At 40.5% G+C, this 25928-nt stretch overlaps 1 protein-coding gene across 2 annotated transcripts in view; it reads right to left on the bottom strand.

Annotated features, from left to right (window-relative positions):
• Positions 1-25928, bottom strand: part of Dnah5 (dynein axonemal heavy chain 5) — a 279864-nt gene that overhangs the window by 29691 nt on the left and 224245 nt on the right. For both annotated transcript variants that reach the window (XM_078018064.1, XM_078018069.1), the window contains exons 66-76: positions 23479-23722; positions 22369-22483; positions 21676-21866; positions 18063-18184; positions 15232-15381; positions 9729-9974; positions 8463-8682; positions 6926-7131; positions 6118-6321; positions 4085-4300; positions 1255-1467 (exon numbers count right to left, since the gene is read on the bottom strand). In XM_078018064.1, coding sequence (XP_077874190.1) covers positions 1255-1467; positions 4085-4300; positions 6118-6321; positions 6926-7131; positions 8463-8682; positions 9729-9974; positions 15232-15381; positions 18063-18184; positions 21676-21866; positions 22369-22483; positions 23479-23722 — 2127 coding nt within the window. The remainder of the gene's footprint in view (positions 1-1254; positions 1468-4084; positions 4301-6117; positions 6322-6925; positions 7132-8462; positions 8683-9728; positions 9975-15231; positions 15382-18062; positions 18185-21675; positions 21867-22368; positions 22484-23478; positions 23723-25928) is intronic.

Below are 25928 nucleotides of genomic sequence, written 5' to 3'. Positions count from 1 at the left end.
GAAGGGAGCATGGCCCCACCGACACCTGGATCTTAGACCAGAGCTTCCAGCACTGTGAGAAAAGCCATTTCTGCTGAACCCAGTCTGAGACACAGGCCTGACTGGCCAACAAGAAACCACCTCAGTCATCCCTTGCCGGCTTGCTCCCAGGCAGCAGATCCCGGCTGGAGGAAACACAACTGTGTGCCAGGCTTCCCTGAACTTGGCAACTTGAGGCTGCAAAGAGGAGAATCCTGCCACATCACTACTTGGTCTTTTGACTTTTAGGTTGGTGCAGCATACACACTAAGGGAAGTGGAGTAGAATTAAAACTCTTGGGAGAGGAGACACTGGGCCAGGGAGCTGCCTGGTCAGCACTTGCTGGGCTCATGCTGTGGGAGTGGGGCCACCCCAAAGGATAGCAAGGATCACACTCCAAGGATGCAGTGCTCCAGATCCATTTTCCCAGGAAGTATGGCATAGAACACTGTAACACCGCCTACTCTTTTCCCATGTATTTTCTCAATCATTATTAACCTTAGAAATTTCACTTGCATGTTCTCTTGAAATGGGCATGCACACATAACAGAGAAAGAGAGAGAGACTTAAATACAGCACAAGAAAAGGATGGCATTTAGGCTCCAGCCCCTCAAATGTTCTCTTTTAAATCACACTCAGCTTCCTCCTTACAAAGACACTCAGGAGCTCACTGTACTTTCCAAGTGGGAAATTGTTCTTCAAAACCACATCTGTCTTCAGCACAATTGCCAACAGGTGGTCAGTAAGCATGCTGTTAAATTATTATCTTTTTACTTTGAGATAGACACACTATACACTGTATTTATAGGCACAGCAGGGAAAGTATTTTTTTCCTTTTTGGCATGATTTTTAATATTCGCACATTTCTCTCTACAAAACTTAACTTCTTGGACTTTGGAGTCTAAGAGCTTGGGTTTGAATTCTGATTCTTGTACTTCTTAGAAGTGTGATCTGGGGAAAGACTTAGCCTTTCCCCACTGCATGTTCCTCAACTGTAAAGTGAGGACAATAAAATGCAAAATTTAAATGAAATAGTGTATGTACGTTGTTTACTAAAGCACCTGGTATGTAGATATGCTAAATAATTTTCTTCCCTACCTGCAATCTTTTAATATTCAGGGTTCTAAGATGATTAGTCCCTAAGCAAAAGAACCAACGTAAGTAAATTTTTCATAGGTGTTTTTCACATGAGAATTAATGAGTGACTGGGCAGAACAAGAGCAGAGTTAGACATACTTTTTTCCAACGAGCAGGAATTCTGGCATCAAACATGCAATCCAATGCATCTCGCAGATTTTCGCTCATGATGATGGTGCCATCAATAGCAAGTTTTAGCTCAGTCAGGGTGCTGCGGACAAGGCTGAGCACCCTCTGCATTCTGTCTATCTCCTGCCGGAGGAAAATGTTCATCGGCTGGAATGGCCCCATCTTCTGCAGCCTCTCTTTCACCTGCCATAGAGACATTCAAAGCACTCATTAAAAATAAGTCAGTTACTAAGATTTTATGGAGCTGGTACCCTGGCCAAATTTTTACAATTTTTACATTTGTAGATGGTGGGGAGAGGAAGAAATGGGAAAGAAAACATCTCTTAGATGACCAGCTTGAATTTTCATAGCATGTAGGGAAGAGCAGACAGTCATTAATTCAAAGAAAATGTAAAAGACATCACCATAACCATGAGATCTCCTAGACAGCAAATGCACTTACTGACACAAGTTCATTTACTGTCAATCTGAACACAACCATGGACACATACATATGGTGGTGGTAGTGATGGTGGCAGAGGTGATTTGGTGGTGGTAGAGGTAGACATGGAAGTGTTGGTGGTGATGGTGGTATTAGAGATAGATGTTGTATTGGTGGTGGTGGTAGTGATAGTGGTAGAGGTGCATGTGGTGGTGGTGTGTGGAAGTGGATTTGATGGTGGTGATAGAGGTGGATATGGTGGTGGTGGTGGTGGTAGAGATGGAGGTGGTGGTGGTGGATGGAGATGGATTTGGTGGATGTGGTGGTGGTGGTAGAGGTGGATGTGGTGGTGGTGGTATAGGTGGACTTGCACATGCACACAATCATTCTGTTGGCTGTCCCCTCAAAACTAGACTTTCATTTCTAAGACTTTCTGCTTCTTCCATGAAGCTTCCATCCGTTCTTTCATTTCTATTCTACAAGTCTTGAGGATCTTCTGCACAGCAGATAGGTTGAATTGCTTTATCCCAAGATGGCACTGAAAAAATCAGCAAGAGGAGGAAGACTCTTCTAAATTTACTCGCCATGTATTACGCAATTGTTATTCTATCTGTAGATGTTTTAATTTCCTCATAAATATTTCAAAGTCTGGTAGATGTGAATGACTTCTTTCCTGATCCTATAATGAAAAGTACTTATGAAAGCTGATAATGGTATTGATTTTCTCCAAGCCACTGATCAGAGATTCATCCAGGGAAATTATCTCCTTGATTATCTCTGAGTTCAGCCTATACCACAAGCAACCAAAATCTCCAGCTTAGCAGAAAACTGTAGGATGCTGAAGACATAGAACACTGCAGGATTACTTCAAAAATCAGATGGAGGGCTGGGGTTGTGGCTCAGTGGTAGAGCACTTGCCTAGCATGTGTGACACACTGGGTTCAATTCTCAGCACCACATATAAATAAATAAAGTCCATTGACAACTAAGAAAATGTTTTTTTAAAAAAAAAAGATGAAAAAGAATGATATACAAAAAAATATCACCATGTTGACTCTGAGTCAAAAGTATGATGTGGTTACTCTGGGTCATCTCTTCCAGGTAAGTAAGCCACTTACTGTGGATTTTATCAAAGAATCTAAAACAAAATGCTATCAGAGTAAATCTTTCCACAAATCCATTAAAGCGTCCAAAGAACTAACTTTCATAATTATATATCTTCTTTGAAGCTATTTACATATTTTAAAATATCTACTTTCAAAACTAGTGAGATGAAGAAGTTGCAGAGAGGTAATATTGTACATATAGACTCCTTGAAATGACAAAGGCCTGAATTTTAAGGGGTATCTTTAACTATACCACATATATAGTCACTTGGTACCTTAATAATAAATTGATTTCCTCTTAACAAATGACATTATGAAGTATAACAGAGGAAGGTTCTAGAAAAGCGATCCCAAATCACCAGCAAGCACTCATAATTTAGAAATAAATGTTAACATTATCATCTATTTATTTATTGTCTATATTTTGAAATATAGACAATACATCAATACATTCAAAAACTTCTTTCTCTGGTTCTTTTGGAAGCTTGTTTTTAATTTTTTATTTGTTCTTTTTATTTATACATGACAGTAGAATGTATTTTGACATATCATACATACATGGAGTATAACTTCCCTTTCTTGTGGTTGTATATGATGTGGAGTTACACTGGTTGTATATTCATAAAATATTTTTTTAAATTGCTCTAATTAGTTACATATAACAGTGTAATGCATTTTTTAAAATATCTATTTTTTATTGTAGTTGGACACAATGCCTTTATTTTATTTATTTATTTATTTTTATGTGGTGTTGAGGATCGAACCCAGGGCCTTGCACGTGCGAGGCAAGTGCTCTACCACTGAGCCACAACCCCAGCCCCAATGTGGAATGCATTTTGACACACTGTACACAAATGAAGCACAACTTCTCCTTGCTCTGGCTGAACACGATGCAGAGTCACGCCAGTAATATAATCAGACGTGTACATAGGAAAATAACGTCCACTGTCCTTCTCATCCCCACATCCCCTCCCCTCCCCCCACTCCCTTCTGCACAATCCAAAATTCCTTCATTCTTCCTACCCCCGCCATTATGGCTCAGCATCTCCTTATCAGAGAAAACATTTGGCCTTTATTCTTTGGGGTTTGGCTTATTTCACTCAGCATGATATTCTCCAGCTCCATTCATTTACCTGCCAATGCCACGATTCCATTCCTCTTTAAGTCTGCATGAGAAATTATTTCATCGTTTGCCCTCCTTCCTTCTTCTATCACTCTCCAACCAACCAGACACACCCTCAGCGGACATTCTGTCAGGATTTTGTCAACTCACTTCAAATGGGCTGTAGTCTGGAGGCAGCTTCTCCAGCATATCATCAGCCAGCCGTGCCACCACAGTCTCCCGGGTCTCGTCCCCTCCACCAGAGCTGTCCTTGGGCTGTATGCTCAGGATGGTGTCCAGCACGTCCTTGGCCAGCTTGCTCTGGTAGGTGATGTCGGCATTGGGGTGCAGCCCAAACACCTCGGGGCTGTCATAGGCCGGCAAGCTCTGAACAGTGAACACGCCAGATGAGCACAGACGGCCTATGTAAGCACCAGCTGAATTGTAACATGTTAGGAAATAAAAATGCCTCTACTAGGAGAAGCATTTAAATATGCCTTATCTATGTCAGGTAGATTACAACCTCAATTATTTTTCAAGGAAAGAATCAAGAGATGCTTTGTAAAATCTTAACATTGAAAACCAAAAGAGACTCATGGTTCATTAAGGTCGGTACCTCTGGCAAAACTTAAGTGGAGATGCTGCCTCATTATGTAATATGTGAGATAGAGAAGGAGCTGTGGGTTGGTATTTTGTCTTCTGATAGTCAAATCTAATTCATGCCAGTTTAAATAAATGTTGTATAATTAGTGGCCATGATGTTTATAAGAGACCAGGAAATGAGAACTTTAGCAAGCATGCCGAATAAGACCACAGGAGTCGCACTCTCCTGGAGAGAAAAAAAGGAGACCAGAAAAAGAGAAATATTGAGAGAAGAGCAGCGACAGAAAAACAAAGAGATACAGAGTGAGAAACTGCCAAAGCAGAACAATCAGGCAGCCAACTCCCTCGACCTTTGAGGGAAAGGAAATTTACTTATAATTTTATATATATTTTTAGATATGAATCTTATTGTTAACTTTATTAGTCGTTCATACTTTTCCTCCCTTATTCTGTATTTTGTTCATTTTTTCATAATATCTTCTTATGAGCTACCTCAATTTCATTCTGAAATGAGGTATATATAAAAAGAATGTGTACAGGCATCCCTGAATTTACACCTTCACAGGCACTTTTCCTATACACTGCTAATGATTTAAGGACACATACGGTACAGCAAGACAAATATATTTGTTGATTTGAATTAATAAAAGTGTAGAGGTGGTAATATATGATGAACTCATTACATTAATATATCAAAAAAAGCTGTAAATACACTGATAAATTTAGCCCTTTGGGGCTGCTGTGCTTTGGCTTGTTACTCTGAGATAAATCCTAGAGGCCAAAGAGACTGCTAAATCATGATCTAATGAACTCAGGTATAGAGACAGAAAGTATAGTTACCTTGAAAACAAGATTTTTGCCCTATGCCCCCCTTCCAAATTTACTGACAAAAATCTACCTTATAAGGTCAGTACTCCTTGTAAATGGGAAAGTTTTGCCCATTAGGGGTCATGTGGCAATGCCTGGAGAGGTTTTCTGATTCTTACAGTGGGTAGGAGGGTGCTGCTGGCATCTAGTGGGTAAAAGCCAGGGATGCTGCCAGCCATGCTACAATGCCAAGATAGTCCCCTGTGACAGAGAATAACGCACCCCCACATGTCATAGGGCTAAAGTTAAGGAGCCCTGGCTTAAAGGAAGCACCTATACAAAGCAGGTTTCTGGATGTTGTACCATATACACCCATTAGGCCAAGATTAAGGAATGAATGTCACAGGACCAGTCAAGCGAGTTGGAAAACAGAACAGGCTGAGTCTACAAACTGCCCTTGCTCTACAACTGTGGTAACCAAAAGTCTCACAGGCAAGGAGCCCCCGGTGACTGGTATAGGTCAACATCTGTCCAATCCATCATCTCTCCAAAGGAAACTCACCAAGGGATTAAAAGAGAAGAGAAGTGGCTAAAGAATTCACAGAAAACACACTCAGACCAATCGCACATAAACATTTAATCAAGCAAACATAAAAATATAAAGAAAGCATTTATAGCAAAAGCTTTTATTTATATATATCTCCATTAAAGTTTGTTTTAAAATCTGTACAAATCATGTAAATAAATCTCAAGAAGGTAAAAAAAAAAAAAAAACAACTCTGTGGTTGACCAACCTGGATATATTGAAGATAGTTATCCACGGTGCTGCATTTCGGGATATTATATCCTTGATAAAAGCTGAAATCTGGTCCAAACATGTTTTCACTGAACCAAACCTTTGCAAAGGTGTTCAACAATCTCTTATCATAGTCATCAGTGACTCTGCCTCCATACTGAATCTCTCCTATCATGTAGCGGACAGTGGTCCAGGAGACGCCCTGGGAAAATAAACCAGAACAATTATACAGAACTGACTCTTGTCTCGTCCTTGTTTCCCCTGCCAAGTGACATCCACATGGTCATTGTCATCAAAGTCCTTCATTCCAGTCAGTGATCCGTCATCAGGAAGTGAAGACAGAGAGCAGGAAGCAGACTAAACAGGCAGACAGGAGGGGTTACTTGAGCTTGCCTTTTTGATTTGAAACACCCTCTTGAGGCATTAATATATTTTCATACTTTAATATTAATATGAAAATTGTTTACTTCTTGAGAGAATACTGAGGCAGTTCCTTAAAAAGCACACATTTCCAAAGCATTCTAGATTCTCATGTTTTAATTTTTAGGATTTAAAATCAATCCCCTTCCCCTAACTCCACCCTCCACCCTTGCAACAGGCTGTGGACATAGGACGTCAACTTGACTTTGAGAAATGAAATGAGAATCAAATTCCTCCATTTTTTCCCCTGAAGTTAAAAGGTGGGTTTGACAAGTTGCTGTGACATCATGATGGCTCACACGTGGCTTCCCAAGTGAGGCAGTCACATGAGCCTGACCACCCTCACCCAGAGTCCCTGTGACGAGGGACAACAAGCACAGCGGTACCTTTTTGATATCCATGTCGTCTAAGTGGTTCTGGATGAACTGCACAGTGGCATTGAAGTCCGCCTGATTAAATTCATAGGGAATATTCCACCCCAGGGGACCAAACTTGCGCCTCTCCTGGACCGTGGAGTGCAGGAAGGCTACCGCGTACAGCATGGGCTTCCACTGCGCCCCCGCACTCACATCCAGCAGGTCTTGGCTCACACCTGTGTGGTCAGCCAGGCGAAAATGTGAATCCTCTCTCTAATGACTTTATTTTCTATCTCTTTCATAAATAGTTATTTTTACAAACTCCTAATACTAAACTGCATTTATTCTGAATTTTTACTACATACATATGACAATTATAAGTTAAGTTTTGGGTGTTCTGTGAAGAATCTGCAAAAATATTGGGGGCAGGGTTGTTAACATGGATCAAGCTCCTGACAATCTATCAAAATAGTGTGAGAATAAAATAGGAATAGAAGGATAATACCAGTTAAAATAAATGCTATTATTACCATTATAACTGCTACTAATAATTATTGTATCAGTATTATTGGGGCATATAGTCAGAGCATATACACTTAATACTTCAATATTAATTAAAATAATGTATTTAGAAGCCCACAGCAACCTAGGTACATTCCCTAAATCATTATTATTATTACATATTTATATATTATATTATATACTAAGTTGCATATTATTTAATTTTTACTGCCATTATCCTTCCACCTCTATTTTATCCCCATATTTCCTTGTAGATTGGCAGGAATTTGACTCTTGTTAACAACCTTCCCCAAAAAAATCTGTGCAGATTTTTCAAACTAAAACATAATGATTAAACACATTCATTTAATTATAATTTATTCCAATCTTCCTGGATAGACCTTCCGGTCCCTCTTTTACATTTGAGAAAATTGACGTTCAGGTTGGTTGAGCGATTAGCACTCGAGCAAAGCAGTTGTCTTCAGGAAACACAGAATCAAGACTCCTGACTCCAGGTTTCCTGCTCTTTTCATGACCACGAATTCCAGACCCAATGCTACAAAGCAGAGGAGCAGACAAGCAACGCAATCTCAGTTCCCTGCAGGACTGGAGGCCGTCTTGTCTGTTTGTCACCACCGTGTTTCAACTTGGCTGATGTTGTGACAGGTGGCCCTAATGGATGGAGACAGGCCATCCTTTCAATTCAGACTCCTCCTGGAAAAGGCTACTGCACTACTTTAGATACGGAGCACAAAGGCCATAAGCAGCCAAATTGCTGATTCTGTGTGTTTACATAAAAGGTAATGTCTAGGTGGAGAACAGCAATAGGCTGACATGGAGCAATGGCAGGAAAATCAAGGGGGAAACCGTGAACTTGGCTTGGTCACAGCAGAGCCTATTTCCCATGGAGCATGATGTGAGAGGATCATTGCTCTCCAGCAAATTAAATAAGAGTATTATTTGCTAATTCTGCTTTTATAATTCCTTCATAGAAATATTTTTTTATTTTTATGTACAAAAAATAAAAATAAAACAACCTATAGATCCGAAGTCTTCCTCAACTCACCACCATATGTTCTCTTGAGTCCTGCCCGGAGGCCTTGTGGAGGCTCGTTGGCAAATTTAATGGACATCTGAAGGAGTGTAATGGGAAACTGCTTGTGAACCTCAGTGGTCATCCACAGGCGAAAAGCGCCGTGCACTGTCTCAGTTTCTGTAATTATGTCCATGAGTTCATCCAGGAAATCAAGTCCCAAGTGACAGTTCTGTAAAAGCGCCCATCCTCCCTAAATCAAGAACAACAAATGGAAACTAGGTTATTTTGTGTTCCACCCATAAATTTTTCTAAAAAATATTTGTTGAAAAAAATTTTTTTAAAAATTTAACTTAGAAGTTAAATAACTAAAATCTGCTAAAGAAGCACAAGAACCACTTTAAGTTAATCCAGGTCATATGGAGAATAGAGTAACATTTAATTGAGATACGCTTTGATGGTGTCGCCATATGCATTTTATGGTATACTACCATGCCAATCACAGTGATGACCCAAGTAACAGTCACACAATAACCAAAGTAAAACAGAAAAAGATCTAGGACTTCCAAGTAAAGACAGTGGATTGAAAACATCCACTTAGCTCCCTTTCAAATTCCATTAACCCTATAATGAAGGGACACTTTTTAAAGTCTGAACTCCTAAGGACAAAGACAGTAAGAGAATAATCTCAATACTGTTTAAAACAGGCTCAAGAAAGCTGAATCCTAATCTGGTATTTGGGGAAAGCTGATGTGTAAGCTGATTTGTGTCACACAACTCCCCAAACCCCCAAGAGCAGGTGGCAGAAGGTATTCTTGGAAGTTTGGCAAGAAGGGCTGAAAGAGGAAGATTGAAAGTCAATGAAAGATGAGACACTTATAGTATTTAGAAGGCAAAACAGGTTCTGGACTGGAGAAATCAGCACATGAAGGTCTAATAACCACGCTGAAAACAGGTGAAAGAAAGTTTTCCTCCTGAATGTCAAGACCTGCTACCTACTTTTCCCCCTTGTGCTCTTGGAATACCACCAGCCAGACACATACCCTCTAAAATATGGAAGGATCTTCCCTGGAAATCAGACCACTCACAACATAAGACGTAGAAAACAATAGGCCATATCTTTTGAATAAATTATACTGTGAGTGTAAGAAGATTCTTTGTATAAAACAATTCAGGCAAACTTCGGGATAATGAAATATCTTTTCCTCATTATCTAACCTATGGAATATGTAGAAAATCATCTGCAATGCCCACATCATAATCTTGAGAATTTTTTTTAAACGGGATATTTGGTCTTACATTTGCCATGGTCTGCTGCAAGAGCTTTCGTGCGTGGACCTCCTGGCCCTGGCCCATGGACACAAAACGGGTTTCTATTTTCAATCTCTTCCCCAAGGCAATGATGGACTCTGTAGGGTCTGAGCCCATAGAGAGGAGACAGATGAGTGGTGTCCGTGGGTCAGATTCCTCCCATGTCTTTTCCAAGTCCAAGATAACTCCTTCGGCATAGTTTTGACCCATGGACTCCATGATGTACTTTCGGGCCTGCCAAAAACAGTACAAAGTCAACAAGAATTGCTTCAACTCCTTTCTGTACACAACGCAGTATAACTTTCAAAGTATCTCAAAGATGTCCATAGTAATCCTGCCAGGGCAATAGGGCAGAGACTTCTTTTTCTTGTTTGCTTGCTGTTCATATTCCCATTCTATAGGCAGAGAGGTTGTGTCACTTGCCAAAAAAAAATCTGTTAAAAGATCAGAACCCAAGTTGAATGCCTCTTAGTCCAGAGCCCATTAAAATACAGATTGCTTCTTGCTATACGTAAGAAATAAAAATATTAGGATACTTTATTATTTCAGATTCTATAAGACAAATATATGTATGTATTTAAATAATCAAATAGCATGATGTCTAGTATCTAATAGATACATATCAAATAGATAAGTATTGAATGACCATGTATTGAATGAAATGTATTGGGTACTGAATGCATGAATTAGATTTATTCATGAAATGTATTGGGTACTGAATGCATGAAAAGATTTATTCAATCATATTTCTTTTCATCATTCAGTTTTGGTTCATCCCTTTTATTAATTTTGCCTCCAATGAAACCCATGTTCACAATATGACATTAACAGACTTCATCCGCTTCATAATCTGCCATAAAAATATCTCCAATAACAATATAGTCCTTTTTCAAACAACGTAAAAAACGCTGCTTATTTTTCAACAAATAGCATTGTGATATGACCCTTGATCTCTATTTCCTTCAGAAATAACTGAATTCTCTCAAAGAAATTCTTTTTCCAATTCTGATATCTTCTCCCAACTCAGGTGGGCAAAATGCAGGTTTCCATCCTCAATAGGATTCCCCTGCATTACCATTCTCAAAACAATCTGACACGTGCAATCTCCCCACTTCTATTCCTAGTGAAACACGACAGACTCAGCAGAACTTCCCTCAAATTCAAAAGGTTTCAGTTAGACCTGGACCCAAGAGGAGGCCGGACTGTTTAAACCTGTATCTTGGGCTTAAAAGAATCCACAGTTCGATTTCATCTGGTAGCATACACTCACTCTTCCCTCATCTTTGATATCTTGTCATTCATCTTCAAAGTGATTGGCATAACCCAAGTTCCTGAGCTTCCAAACTGATCTGAGGTTCCTCACCATGTTTGCCCTCTTTACTGGTTAGAGATGGGGAGGTGGTGGCCATGACAAAGGAATCTCCTGGTTTCCCAATGCCTCTGGTATCTTGGTAAGAGAAAGGAAGTAGGTGCCAACTGAGTCTCAACTGCTGAATGTCCACAGAGGTTACTTCCTGATTCCTCCTGGTTTATGGACATGTAAAAGCTCTACTATGAAATATTCATCTTCCCCAAGAGAAGGCAAATTAAAAAAAAAGATTAAATGAGTGTTCCCATTTCCTAAACCTATAGCCACTAATTCAGAAAGAGCTAGATCATTTTTCTGTGGGACCCTCCACCACCTTCAGAAGTCCCAATCTCTCCCATTAATCTTCAGTCCGCTATATCAATGCAAGATTAAAAGGCCGCGTCCATTTGGTAGAGGACTCGGCTTTCTTGGACTTGGCAACTATCTCTTGGTGACTTTGTGGAAAAGCTATCCACTGGTTCCCAAAGGTCCTGGTGCTAGTCAGGGCCCTCACTTGCTGGCAGAACTAGGCCATTTACATTGAAATGACCAGTTGGAGCCTGGGCCCCTTGCTCTAGGAGTGGCCTCGCATTCCAACTTTCCACCCTTAAGTTTTAGTGGTTGAGAGTTGTTCTGAAGAAATGGATGGAGTTCAATCCAATTGAATTTGGGGCACAGTTGACATTTATTTTCTTTCCTTTCAATATTTTTTATAGGTTATCAAGATTCAGTATCAAAGTCTCTAACCTGGGTCTAAATGCACACACATTTTTCTGCAGCCTTCTGACAGGTATTTAAAAAGTTTTCCTGACATGTTCTTGGACTTCGTCAAAAAACTGCCCTATGTACACGTTCAGTCAGAATCAGTGAAGCAGTGAGCTCTGTGGTCAGGAAGGGTTCCAAAAGCTGGACACGTTGGCATGGCAGAGTCACATTGTTTCTCAGCCACAGGTACCTGCCATCACCACATCAAGATTCAAGTGCTTGTTACCCCAGGATAATGAAGAGCCAACAAAGCCCATACCACCATATAGGTCAGCACTGACCCAACATAAACAGCACCATATGAGACATGAGCTAACATGCTAGAATACTCAGGGGCCAGGTGTTTCAATTCTTCCATTGCAGCATGCAGGCAATCATAGGGAGTTTATAAGCAAATCAGCAAAGCTATGTCCCAATGAACACTGTAGCCTGATTACACAATGCACAGTAATGAAATATTACCTTGTACCCCATAAATACACACAATTATTATTTGTCAATAAAAATAAGTGAATCTTTATAGATATTGAAATGTAAATGGAATACAGTTTTCACAAGTCACAAAGTATTATTCTTGTGACTTTTTCAAGTATTTAAAAATATAAAAATGATTCTTAATTCACAAGCTATTCATAAACAGATAGTGGGCCAGTCTTTGTCAGTGAGCTCTGTTTTGCCAACTCCTGGAACAGGTGATGAAGAAGGCTATCTCACCTGTAATGGGAATGATGACTGAATTCTGAGGACAAAATTCCTATTCCTGGAGAAGAGACATTCTCATATAGGATCACAGCCATGGCTTCAAGTCTAAAGAGTTGCAATGAATCTATGATGTAAAGATGTTACATAGGAATACTCTACAATTCCAGACAAGTTTCTAGTGTATTGGGCATCGACTTGAAACTATAGAAAACTCGGGCAATAGGAGGACCTTTCTTCCTCTTCTTACTTCAACTTTCATTTAACATTTAACTTTTATTTAACATCCTGAGTTATCTCATTGGGCCAGCATAGGTATTACTGCTTCTCTCTATCCTGGCAAACATCCCTCCTACACAGTTATAGACTTTAAACCATGACCTCCCCTCTGTTCAGAGCACAGAGACAGATTTTAGGACAAAACAGTAGACAAATGACCAGGCTTTTGAGAAGCCTGCCACTCCCCAGCATTACACAAACATTGAGTCAGCAATAGCCAATAAGCTAGTTTGGAGGATTTACAGTCTGCAGAATGATGTGAAAATACACTCAGTAGGTTTGCTTGTGAAAGGAGCACTTAAGCTGCTATGGTAGATTCACCTAGGCAAAGAAGACAGCCAGGAGGGTCAGAGTGGTGAGCATTCTTTGCAGAGGGTAGATACACAGGAATCTGGGGGCAGAAGAGAGCAAGTCACCATCTGGGGACAGAAGGATGTCCGTATAAATTGTGGAAGAACTGATTCAGTGTGGGCAGCCAGGCTTCTGCACAACCTGCCCATCTGTAAGAAGCCGGCATCTCATTGGCATGAATGGAAATAGAGTGCCACATTGTGCGGGTTACTCCTCACCCAACTCAGAAGAACGTCCTGACTCAAGTGTCTGTTCCCAGTGAAACAGGCTCACCTTTGAGTAGGGGAGAAAGTAAACTAGTGAGCCTCTCACCTGACCGGGCCTCCCCTTGTCACCAGTGTGTGTGTGTGTGTGTGTGTGTGTGTGTGTGTGCAGGAGACACCCTCTGACGGGGCAGCAGTCCTGCAACCAGGTGGCTGAGCAAACCCTGATGTGAACCGAGTCACACACAGTGGAAATGCAGAGAAGCAGCAATGAAAAGCCAGATGCCACATACAAGGGACGGAAATTGAATGTATCTACATTTTAGACCTTCGAATGTGCTTCCCAAGAAGTCATCTGGTAGGAAATTTTTTAAAAAGAAGAAGAACTCTAAAGTGAAAATAAAATTTTAGGAGGATAAAACAGATTTCCAGAGGGGCCTATAGACCTTGTTTAGGACATGAGTGTTACCATAAGAGCCATGGAAAGCCGTCGAAAGACATAAAAGGCTGAGAAATGGCAGGTTCATTCCGTTTCTTCCAGAATATATAGTTTGGACCAGAGTACACAGGATGGGACCAAGCTGACCACTTAGAAGGCCATGGCTGTGTTCAGCCCAAGGGTGACAGAGCCAAGATAAGGATGACAAGTTACAAAGAACCTCATAAAGTTTTTATGAGAAAAGAAAAGAGAGAAAGAAGGAGAGGGAGAAAGAGGAAGAACGAAAAGGAAAAAAAGGAAGGAAGAGAGAGAGGTAGGAAGGGACTGGGGGAAAGAAAAAGAAAGAAAGAAGGAAGAGAGGAAGGGAGGGAGGGAAGGGGGAAGAGAGAGAGAGAGAGAAAGAGAGAGAAACAAACTATTATACCTGAACCTTCTCTTCTATATTGCACTGAAATAAGGCAACTGTTTGACAATTCATTTGGGCAGAATAAAAGTAATGAAGTAGAAGAAGAAAAACGGAAAAGATGAGTGATCTCAGTGCCCTGAGTGGCAAAACTCATTTTTCCTTTCTCAATAAATCATTGGACCTAGCCGTTTTCATGATTCCATGGTACCTAGGTGGACCTGGGTGGTCACTCCATATCTTTTTAACACTCCCTTGAAGACTGGAGGGGAAAATGCCCTGTGTTCTATTATAGACTCCAGTCTATAGTACTCCACGGCTTTTCCAGAGAAGTCCTTGAGGGGTCAACCTATGCTCAATACTGAACTTTTATTGGTGAAAGCAAGACCCAAGTCTTTTTAGTGGCAAATCACCATGATACTAAGCCAACGGATCAAAGGTCGTGAAAAAGATGTATCTTTTGGAGGCAAGAGTCACACTTACATCACATGGAAACTTTGAACAGTTTTAGTACACCTTTCTTTCTAACATTTGGAGTTTGACATTTTTCTGGGGAAGTGACTACAAGCTGGGAAGCTCTGTCCTTCCCTCTAGACACCCTCTTCCTCGATGCCTCTGCATTCTTCCTGCTTAAACAACACTGACTTACCACGAGCAGAACAGAGCACCCATATCACTTCTGAGTTACAGTAAAATGGTCCACAAGAATAACGCACTCCCTTTATTTTATGCCCACACGCCAAGCTTAGAATCATGGTTTTGCTCTTTTACTTTCATTGAACTTCTTGGACCAAAAGAGGTTAATAAATCACTCAGCCAAAAAATACCCCTTGGCTCATCTGTATGTGGTTCACTTCCATTTTTCACATTCGTGTTGCTAGAAAATTACTTAGATGGCCACAAGGAAATTCTTACTCAATAACATTTAAAATATTTCTTTGAGTTTAAAGGGAATTTCTCCTTTAAAACATTTCTTCTGTTTCCTGTTCAGACACACTTTTTACCTGGGCAATGGTTCTGTCCGGACACCAGGACCGAATAAGGAGAAGACGTCTGAAGCAGTCAAGAGATTTATCATAGGCATTAGGAAGAGGTTCCTCCTCAGGATTTTCCTTATCAAACCAAGTTTTCCACATTTTCTCATTTCTTGATATCTGAAGAAATACCATGGGATAAGAAATGTGTCACATCACTCAAAAAAATTTTTGAGAAATAGTTCAGATCTTTTTCATCAAACCTTCTGAACATTCTAGACATGTGTGAACCATATTCCTTTACTAATTTTTTATTTTATATTTTAGTGCCAAAAAGTCTAACACAGTCCAAAAATCCAATGTAATTAGCTCCAAAGCCACTCTACATATTAACACCAGCCAACAGCTAGCTTCCAAAGTAGGGAGAGTCCTAGGAGTCTCAATTTCTTTTATGTCTTTATGGTTACAAATTTATAATGAATAAAGAAATAAATGAAGATTCATTTTAACTATTACAAAGAGTCTAATTTGCTCCACAAAATACTCACATGTTCAGGAATCATACCTTATTCACTGATGTATCCTTACTTCCAGAACCACTCCAGACACATTAATACATGTTTACTATTGAATAAATAGGTTTATAGTCAATACTCTTCTAATGTGAGATAAGTTGAGGTGTCACATTTAATCCCACTGTCAAATGAATGATCAAACACCTGCTACCTTTAGGTTATTTGGTAAAGAGTAAAAGGACATATTGCATTTTCCCCGGAGTTCAGAAACCAAAGAGACAAAAGCTTTACGGAGGAAGCAAATCAAAAACATTGAACAAACAACATCTAAAGATAAACATAATCTTATGAGTTTTAGTATATTTCCTTTGTGGCCCAATCAAAGGGGATAAATAACATTCTAAATTTATATTTAGAAAGCATGGTGTTAGAATATAAAATAACTGCTGGAGAGGATGTGGGGGAAAGGGTACTCTTGTACATTGCTGGTGGGACTGCAAATTGGTTCGGCCACTTTGAAAAGCAGTATGGAGATTCCTGGGAAAGCTGGGAATGGAACCACCATTTGACCCAGCTATTGCCCTTCTCGGACTATTCCCTGAAGACCTTAAAAGAGCATACTACAGGGATACTGCCACATCAATGTTCATAGCAGCACAATTCACAATAGCAAGACTGTGGAACCAACCCAGATGCCCTTCAATGGATGAATGGATTAAAAAAATGTGGCATCTATACACCATGGAGTATTACACAGCACTAAAAAATGACAAAATTATGGAATTCGCAGGGAAATGGATGGCACTAGAGCAGATTATGCTTAGTGAAGCTAGCCAATCCCTAAAAAACAAATACCAAATGTCTTCTTTGATATAATGAGAGCAACTAAGAATAGAGCAGGGAGGAAGAGCAGGAAGAAAAGACTAACAATAAACAGAGACATGAAGTGGGAGGGAAAGGGAGAGAAAAGGGGAATTGCATGGAAATGGAGGGAGACCCTCATTGTTATACAAAATTACATATAAGATGTTGTGAGGAGAATGGGAAAATAAACAAGGAGAGAAATGAATTACAGTAGATGGGGTAGAGAGAGAAGATGGGAGGGGAGGGGATGGGGGATGGTAGAGGATAGGAAAGGTAGCAGAATACAACAGTTACTAGTATGGCATTATGTAAAAATGTGGATGTGTAACCGATGTGATTCTGCAATCTGTGTTTGGGGTAAAAATGGGAGTTCATAACTCACTTGAAGCTTATGTATGAAATATGATATGTCAAGAGCTTTGTAATGTTTTGAACAACCAATAAAAAAATTTAAAAAAGAATATAAAATAACTTCTTTCAACCATTAAAATCCATACAATGTGGAAGGATTTCAGGCATAAGATACAATCTCCAGGAGGTAGCAACTTCAATGGCAGACCATGACCCAGGAAAGGTCATTGGGGGTCATTCCACAAAGGAAAAAAGCAAGAGTGCATTCATACCTCACAACGTTATCTAATTCAAAAGAATGGTTTTCACCCCACCTACAAGGTAGTAATAACAACATCACCAGCTAAAACATAAAATATGCCAGAACTTAAACATTTGGTTAACTTGAACTGGGAAGGTCAAGAACCAACCTGAAGATATTTTCTGGTCAACAAAAACTCTTAATGCTACTTGAAGCTGAATAAAGCCACCTTGCTGCCAATCCCACTTCTCTGTGGTCACCTGATATTCAAAAATTTGCTTCTTGGCTTGTCCCAATTCAACTTTCAATACCCAACTTCCATTATTCCAACACACACACAACACCTCAGGAACTAAGTGATTTTGGAAGGACAATCGCTGCTCAAGGTAAGAGGCCAAGTGTTTGCATGAGGTTCACATCCAGTGTCAAACCAAAGGAGAGTAACAGGAGAATCAAGAGAGGAAGAAGAAGAAGAGGGAAAGTGAAAAAAGGCAAGAAAGGAAAATTTAGTATCCAGTGGCAGGTTCTTCATATTTCTTTTCATTTAATCTCTACAAAGAAACAAAGACTTTAAGTATGGGTAATTATTTAGTCTGATTGAATATATCATCTTTCTACTTGTAGAACTTCAACTGGTGATTCCAACACATGCCCCAAGACAGCACTAGTTGAACTTCCTGGGCCCATTTCCCCTGCAGGACCAGTCTGCAACGTATGCAGTTTGCTTTCTCGGAGTGTGGATGAGCCGCAACGAAGGTCAAGCACGTGCAATACCAGCTGAGATTGACAATATTAAGAAACTTCTCTCCTCCACAAACATTGCAGCTAGGGATAAATCAGAAAGTTGTTCACCATGACATTCGCTTAAGTCTATTCAAAGAACAAATTACCTGATCAAGGATGTCTGAGAACTGTCTAAGCTTGCTGAGTTCCACCAAATTCAGCCAAGTCATGTCCAGGATCCATTTGGATGGTTTGGGAGGACATGCCTTAAGATCCAGTGAGGCACCACCTTCAAATGAGATGTAAAAAGTTCAGAGATTGTTCTTTTACTGTAAAACAATCTATTTAATAAAATTTTCATTAGAATATTTTAATTTGTTATTTTACCACCTTCATACTTATTAAGTACAGAAATAGAAATCACAATAAAAAAACATGCTTAAAATGTAATAAATGAACAGTTGATTTTAGAAAAATCCATTTAATAGTCAGTAATATAGCTTTGGAACAAGACAGATGCTAGATTCTATCCAAGTTCCACCTGGGCAAGATGCAGGACAAGTAAGTCATTTCATCTATCTGGGCCTCAGTTTCCAAATTGGAAATAACAAGCCTGGGTATCATGAGATAAATGGAAAGCACATACCTGGGACTGAGGACATGGTAGAGGTCACTAAATGAGCATCTTTTGTTAATACCAAGAATGGCCTAGTGCTAGTGCAAGCTAATTTTAAATCCAGGATTTATCTAGAAATGTCGGTAGCACTACATATGTTTAAAGAATTCTCTTTCATAAACAAGTACATTAGTTATGCCCATTTTGAGCACATCCCAGGGACTCTGCTGAATCACTAAGGTTTAATCAATGGAAGCACAACAAAAATTTCCATTTGGTACTGACGCCCACATTTACTGATGATCTACCTAAGCTCATGTACCTCCTATCATTAACACAGCAACACAAGAAAAATGAAACCTTAAAAATGTTAAGATTGCCCACTTCAGGAGAACTCAATGTGTGAACAATCATATTTTAAATTAAACGAAGCATTAGGAAGTAATCTACAGCATAAAATACAGTGATTAACAAATAACATTCATGAAAGCATTTTCAGGAAAATACATTCTAAGCATTTTTCTTACAAGAATATAACCAATCTAACTGACTGCCTGTAAAGCCCTTTTCTGGAGAGAATAGGTTGTAAACAAATAATACTTAATATACTTACTGAACCCTGAACCCCTCTCTACTTTATCCAGGTACCATGTACACCACTAAATTGTTATCTTTTGCCAAATTCGTTTTTGTGTATTTACAACAAATAAGTGTGGCCTTGAAGCCATTTCCATGGAAACGTTAACTCATAAAATGAGACATTGTTTTAACTCCAAGGAGCAGTTTAAGACCTAATGACAATGGCATTGTGTTGAACAAATATCACACTGATTTCCATGGCAACTGCCCACTTTCCAAAAAATGAAAAGAATAATATAGGTTAGGAAAAGCCTATTGAAAGGCTGTTCCTTGCAGGCCAAAGCATTATTCAGTGTTTTGCAGAAGGCAATTATGTGGTAAAGATTTTGCCTGCCCCAAAAGCACCCGAAGGGGAAAGGGAATGGTTGTATCTTGAAGGAGGAGATTCAGTCCTGCATAGCGGAGCACCCGATCAAACAGACTCTTGATGAACAAACAGCTGACAGAGGACTCATTCAGAATACCAGAGCTAACTGAGACTGGTACTGTTCCCTTCACTCCTTAAATTCATGCTCTGAGAAGAAAAGTAACTTTGGGTTTTCACCATAATACTTTGTAAATAAATTATGACACATTTATAATGAAAGACTTACAGAAGTCAAGTTACACAATTATGCACTGTAGTAGCTAAGGCAAGTTTAGAAAGTCACTTACATTTATCCTTTGCCATCTTAGAGATTAATCAGAGACCAGCAGCAGAACACTGTGGCTATGTGTCCTAGCCCATCTGGGCTGCTATCATAGAATATGATATGCTGGGAGGGACTCTACTGACAAACAACATGGTTATGGAAAAAACGGGAAGTCCAAGATCAACACACCAGCAGATCTGGTATGTGCTTTGGGCTTGCTTTCTGATTCACAGCCATATTCTCAGTGCAACCTCACATTGGGGTGAGGCCTCTCTTAAGCTGTTTTTCAATGAGGGCATAAATCACATCAAAGAGGACTTTGCCCCCAAGACCTAATCCCAAAGGCACCTGACCCCAATGCCAGTTAAAAGGCAGGCTTTGCCATTTTCTTGATACATAGTCTTAGCCACATCATTTAACCTTCTTAAGATTCAGTTCCCACATCTATAAAATAAGGACAATAAGATATGCATAATAGAATTGCTAAGAATTCACATAATTCCTATGAATCCTAGCACATATGTTATGCTCTGCAAATTACAGGTATTACTGTAACATCTTCAGCAGTTTACTGTATTTGGGTGAATATAGATACTTCCAGAGGTTGGACTAGTTTCTGTATGCCTTTGGCATTTGTAAGCTATCAGTATACTGCTTTGTAGTTTTGGTGGAAACTTCGGGAAGTTTATGTTGTAAATCTTTTAAGAGTTTGGCGAGAGCTACCTGATAATGTGAACTGTCTATGCAAGGATCTTAAATTATTTAAAATACATTTAGAGAGTGCATTGTTCTGAACCCTTGTGTCCCCCTCAAAATTCATGCCTTGAAATCCTAATAGTAATGGTATTAGAAGGAGAGTCTGATGGAGGTGATTACAATTAGATGACATTAATGAGTTTCGTGCTCTGGGGAAAGTCACAAGAGAGCTCACTTCCTCTGCCATGAGAGGCTGCAGTGAGACGTCGGCCAGCTGCAATCCAGAGGAGAGCCCTCACCAGACCGGACCTTGCTGCACTGTGGTCTTGCACGTCCAGCCTCCAGAGCTGTGAGAAATAAATCTCTGTTGTTTAGAATCCACCTCGTCTGTGGTAATTTGTCATAGCAGCCTGAACTAAGACACATGGTTACTTTAAATATCTTTTCAGAAATCCAAAAACATGATTGTGAATCTACATCTCCCAGTCTTTCGTTCAGCTGCATTGCTCCAGTGGCCCAAAGGACCCGCCTGTGAGCAATGCTTCAATAGATGCAGAATAAGCAGTCCCTGAGAGGGAGCTGCCACGGCCTTGCCCACTCTGCTACGGTGACCCTGGTCACTTTGCTTTATCTCTGTCACTGACGACCATAGGAGGTGCGTACAGCCGTCTCCCGCCTTCGACACTCTTCCTCTACATGTCCCTATGGATGGTGTCCTCGCTCTTTCCGATCTTTGATCACCTGCCAGTCTCTAAGGAAGGCCTGACCTCTAAAAGACACCATTAAATAACCCATTAAAAGTTTTAAATCTTCCCTACCCTTCCCTTCCCTAGAACTCTCCTTCTCCCCTTTCTTGCTGTTTTTGCATAATACTATCTTCCTACATAAGCCATAATTTATTTATTATTCCATTATATTTTCTGTATTTTCCCCAAATATATATATATATATACACACCTACCAGCAGTTTGGTTCATTAATATGTCTCAAATACCTATTCCATGGCCTGGCACGCCATAGGTCTTCAACAAATATTCATCATTCATTCCATAAGTGAATAAATAAAATATCTCACACAAATGCATCTTAGGTGAAATACAAGGAAACTGTTACAACCAAAGTCATCATGATAATACTGCAAAAGGGCCTTCACATGAATGCTGACATGTGCGCCTGTGTACGATACTTTCTCCTGACCTTTAATAAGAGTGAGAAACTCTTCATGCTTCACTCGGTTCCTCTGGATGTCGATCTTCAGTGTCAGCAACAAGGTAAACAGGAATTTGTGCTCCTCATACAGCCCGCGGGCAGCGTACTTGTAAACCTCGTAGGTCATGTGCTCGATGATATTAGCAATCCGCTTGCTCGTAATGGGGCTCTTGACAGACCTGAGGAAGACAGCATTCAAATCAGGCTTATCCCCACTGCCTTGTTCAATTGCCTATAAAAACAGCATCTTTAATGGAGAATAAGTAATTCTGGAGGACCAATTCCCATTTTCACACACTGAGTAAGCCTCCTGAATCTAAAATAACAAGCTTTCTCTCAACATGAAACAACATAACAGAATCCTCCATGTTGTCCAAATCAATTTTACCTGCAGGGCCTGATCACTCACTACAACGTCCTGGGAATTTTTTTGTTGTTGTTTGATAGAAACATGTGAAACCAAAGGAGTCCAGTCAACGGATGAATAGTAGATATAGCTTTCTCTGCGCGTAAACTGACAAATCAGAATGATTTGTGAGCACACTGGTAATTAATCTTAGATTAAAAAAAAAAAAAAGAAGAAATGGACTCTTACAAAGAAAAAGGAAGTTCTTCACGTAATGTCATTATTCTAGTCTACAGATAAAGAATTCAGCGTGGCTTCCTGAGCTACAGACATACCTGGCCAAGGAAAGGTCAAACAAGCCTAGAAACTGGCGGAGCGAAGTCTGATACATCTCATTAACCAAGCGCATCTCGGTGATGAGGAAGTAGAGGATGCTGCCCCGCGTAGCAACTGAAAGACAAAGAGCGGGCATGCGTGCGCTAGCTACATGAGTGGAAAACAAATGATCATGCACACAGATCAGCCTGAACTCTAACGAAAACGACAACTCGCAACCTTCTGTCTTGTCAGTGGCTGCCTCTTAGAAATGGGATCTAGAACAATGCTGATGTTTAACTGCATCTAATTCTAACTGACCAGCTATGGATAAACAGTCTCCTATTTGCATTAATCAATCGTTAGTTTTCCTTCTAGAATCTGTTACAAATATATTTTGCACAGGTGAAAAAGACAACCAAAAGGAGTCAAAGGTTTTATATCTAACACCCAGCAGGTGGGGCAGCCATTTAGGACCTCATTCTGATGCCCATGAAGAGTCCGTGCCTAACCTCGGCCTCAAGTTTGCCAAACAGGACACCATGAAGATGATGCTCCTGACTCTCCACCAGCAGATGAAGTAATATTGCTTCATTCTTTTCCAGGCACAATGTTAGTTTACTAAAGGAGAGCCCATTGAATACTTAGAGTGGATTCCGGGAATAACCAGTAAGCACCTGTTGCATTTAGGTGACTGAGGATGAGCACCAGAGAACCATCTTCCTAAGACAAAGCCTCTAAACAAAACCCTGGCATATCATCATCAAATGATAAGCAATGGTCCACATGCCACACTAACTCCTCTGATGGCACGAACTTGCAATCAGATGTTTCAAATAAACCTCCTTCTTTTCTTCTTTTCTTTTCTAAATTAAGCATATGTTCATGAGAACCTTAAAGGACTTGTCAACAAACGTGAATTATAAGCATCCAGAAACTTTACACCATTATACAATTTTTTTTTCATCTCAAATTTGCTGACATTCCCGAGAGAAATCCCCAAAACATAATTGGCCACCTGGCTTCGCGCAGCCATTTGTACAACTTCCCGCTTTGTTCAATTTCCATTAATTCTCATTTCTTTCTCGATGCGCTTTCCTGTGACATTTGTCTTTCATTATCGGACTCACCAGGTCTGTATTCCTCCCGTGCTGAGTTAATTTGAATTTCTGTCTCAGCAGAAATTTCCAGCTTCTGGGTCACCTCCTCAGCTGTCTTTTTGGTGTTACTCAGCACAACGATGAGACTCTCGTCTTCCACCAGGGACCCCTGCGTACTGGTCAGGCGGCAAAGCAAATTGTCTTCTAGTTCCTTCATCCTCCTTTTGTTCGCGGTTACATCTTCCATAAGAAGAGTTCTTTCTTTCTCTAATTCCTGAAAATTTATATAAATGTGTTTCCTTCCTAAATTAGCAACTCTTTCCAGGGCATCAAAAGTTAACATGCATGGCTACCCTCAAGCATCTGCTCTGTACTTTATTAATCAGAGCCGACTGGTGGGAAGTGTTAACATCAAGGAGGACGAAGAGGAGGAGGAGGAGGAGGAGGAGGAACAACAACAACAACAGAGGAAGAACAGGTAGAACACAATATCAAATTTGCTAAAAAAAAATGTTTCCGATATCCCCATTATCATTTATTTATTTTTTAAGTCAAGTCATTTTTAGTGATTTGGGGGATTTTCCTATGAAGAGAAACTCAACAAAAATTTAGGCAAGCAGCCTAAGCTGCTACTGTGGGTTTGTTTAAATTGAAAAGTCTTCTTGGCCTGGAAAGGTGCGGTCTCTCCAGAAGTGAAGTTCCGTATCCTCTGAATCACCTGTAGATAGTAGGAGGGTGAGGCTTGGACGGCTACTATCCTTGTGGGCTATTTCTTCCACTCGGCAGTTTGGAGAAGGAGAAAGGAAGAAACTCAACTGAACAAGCCCCAAGGAAGCAGGAAGCCCAGAGACTGGGGAACAACAGAGAAAATGTGCCTCTGGCACCCAAATTGTACATGAAAGCCAAATTGTTATACGAGAGACCCTAACTTCGAACCTAAAACAAAGAACCAAAAATGGAAAGGGCAATGAGTAAATCACATTTAAAATTTCTGAAACAAAGACATTCATTACAGAGTTTATTTGTAGAGTTTTCTAAATGTAGTGTCGGTTGACAATATACCTAAATTTAACTGCAATAATAAAGTATGATCCCATATAACTACACGGTGACTTGAACAGCAATGTCACAAGAAAGCCCTTCTGCAGTTCTGTGTCTGACTCGGGGCTGCCACCTGGACATTGGGCACAAGCTCAGACTCCTGCAGTAGTGTCAGAAAGGAAAATGCTCAGTTGGGCCTTCTGAATATGGAGCAGCAGGTGGTTCAGACTCTACGCCCTGGTGAGAGAACCCGAAATCTATGCCATGATGAACCATAAAATCCAATGGAACATAATGGGACTGTTCGTTTTTGTTATCTTCCAGCACTCACATGAATACCACGAAAGAGGAGAAGCCAGAACGGTCACTGTTAACCGTTATGCAAGTTCTTTCCCTGAGGGTAATAAAATTATACATATTTTAGTACTTACCTCATGAATATGAGAATCTTATCCCCACAACCACTCTACAGATTATGTCTTGTCTTAAACCTGTACAATGTGCTGACCATTTGCAAATCTTTACCTGAGCTTCTCATCAGCTCCTTGCCTTGTACCCTTTCAGCCTCTCCACTGGGGCTTCAGGGAGGTGTCTCCAACGTAGCAACAGCAGAGGAACTAAGCTTCGGATCCTGCTGCAAGGCCGCTCAACCTGTCTTCCCCATCCTGAGCAAAGGGCAACCTCATTCACCCAGCAGCTCGGGCAAGACCTGTGAGTCCTCCTGGGTCACTCTTTTCTCAAACGCCACAGCAAATTCGTCAGCAAATCCTATCATCTCTACTTCAAAAATAGATTCAGAAGCTTATCGTTCTCACTTCCACTAACATCACCACCCTGGGCCAACCTACCACCCTTACCTCTCCTTCAAATTTCAGGACACAAACAGGTCTCCCTGCCTCCATCCTGACCCCCAGAGTCTCTTCCCACATGGCAGCCAGAATGATGGACTAAAATGCACAACTTCCCTCCAAACCCTCCCCTGGACGATCATTCAACTCAGAAGGCAAGCTCCTTCCTCACCCAGGCTTCCAAGGCTCTGCCAAGCCGCCTCTCTCCTATTACTACTGGGACCTTATGTCCTACTATTTCCCCTCCTTCCACTTGCTCTAGCCACAAGCGGCATTTCTGAAATGAGTGGGTTTCAAACCCGAGTGCCTTAGGAGGCTCGGAGCAGGGTCCAGGAATTTGTAATTCTAACATGTGCCCAAGTGGTGTGCTGTGCTATTCTGAGCCCCATGCCTAGAGACCCACTGCCTCACACACACAAGGTACATTCCTGCCTCAGGGTCTGTGCACGAGCTGCTGATGAGTCAGGTATGTTCTTCTTGCACATGACTGTCTCCCTTCCCTTCAAGTCTCCCCCAAATGTCACCTTCTCAGTGAGGCCCTCTCCGACCACCCTACCAGTACAGCCTACCACCTGATTCCCCAGACCTCCT

The sequence above is a fragment of the Ictidomys tridecemlineatus genome, chromosome 1 (genome assembly GCF_052094955.1).
Source record: "Ictidomys tridecemlineatus isolate mIctTri1 chromosome 1, mIctTri1.hap1, whole genome shotgun sequence".
NCBI classification, from domain to species: Eukaryota; Metazoa; Chordata; class Mammalia; order Rodentia; family Sciuridae; genus Ictidomys; species Ictidomys tridecemlineatus.
The sequence above is the reverse complement of the archived record's forward strand: the minus strand, read 5'-3'. Positions and strand labels throughout refer to the sequence as shown.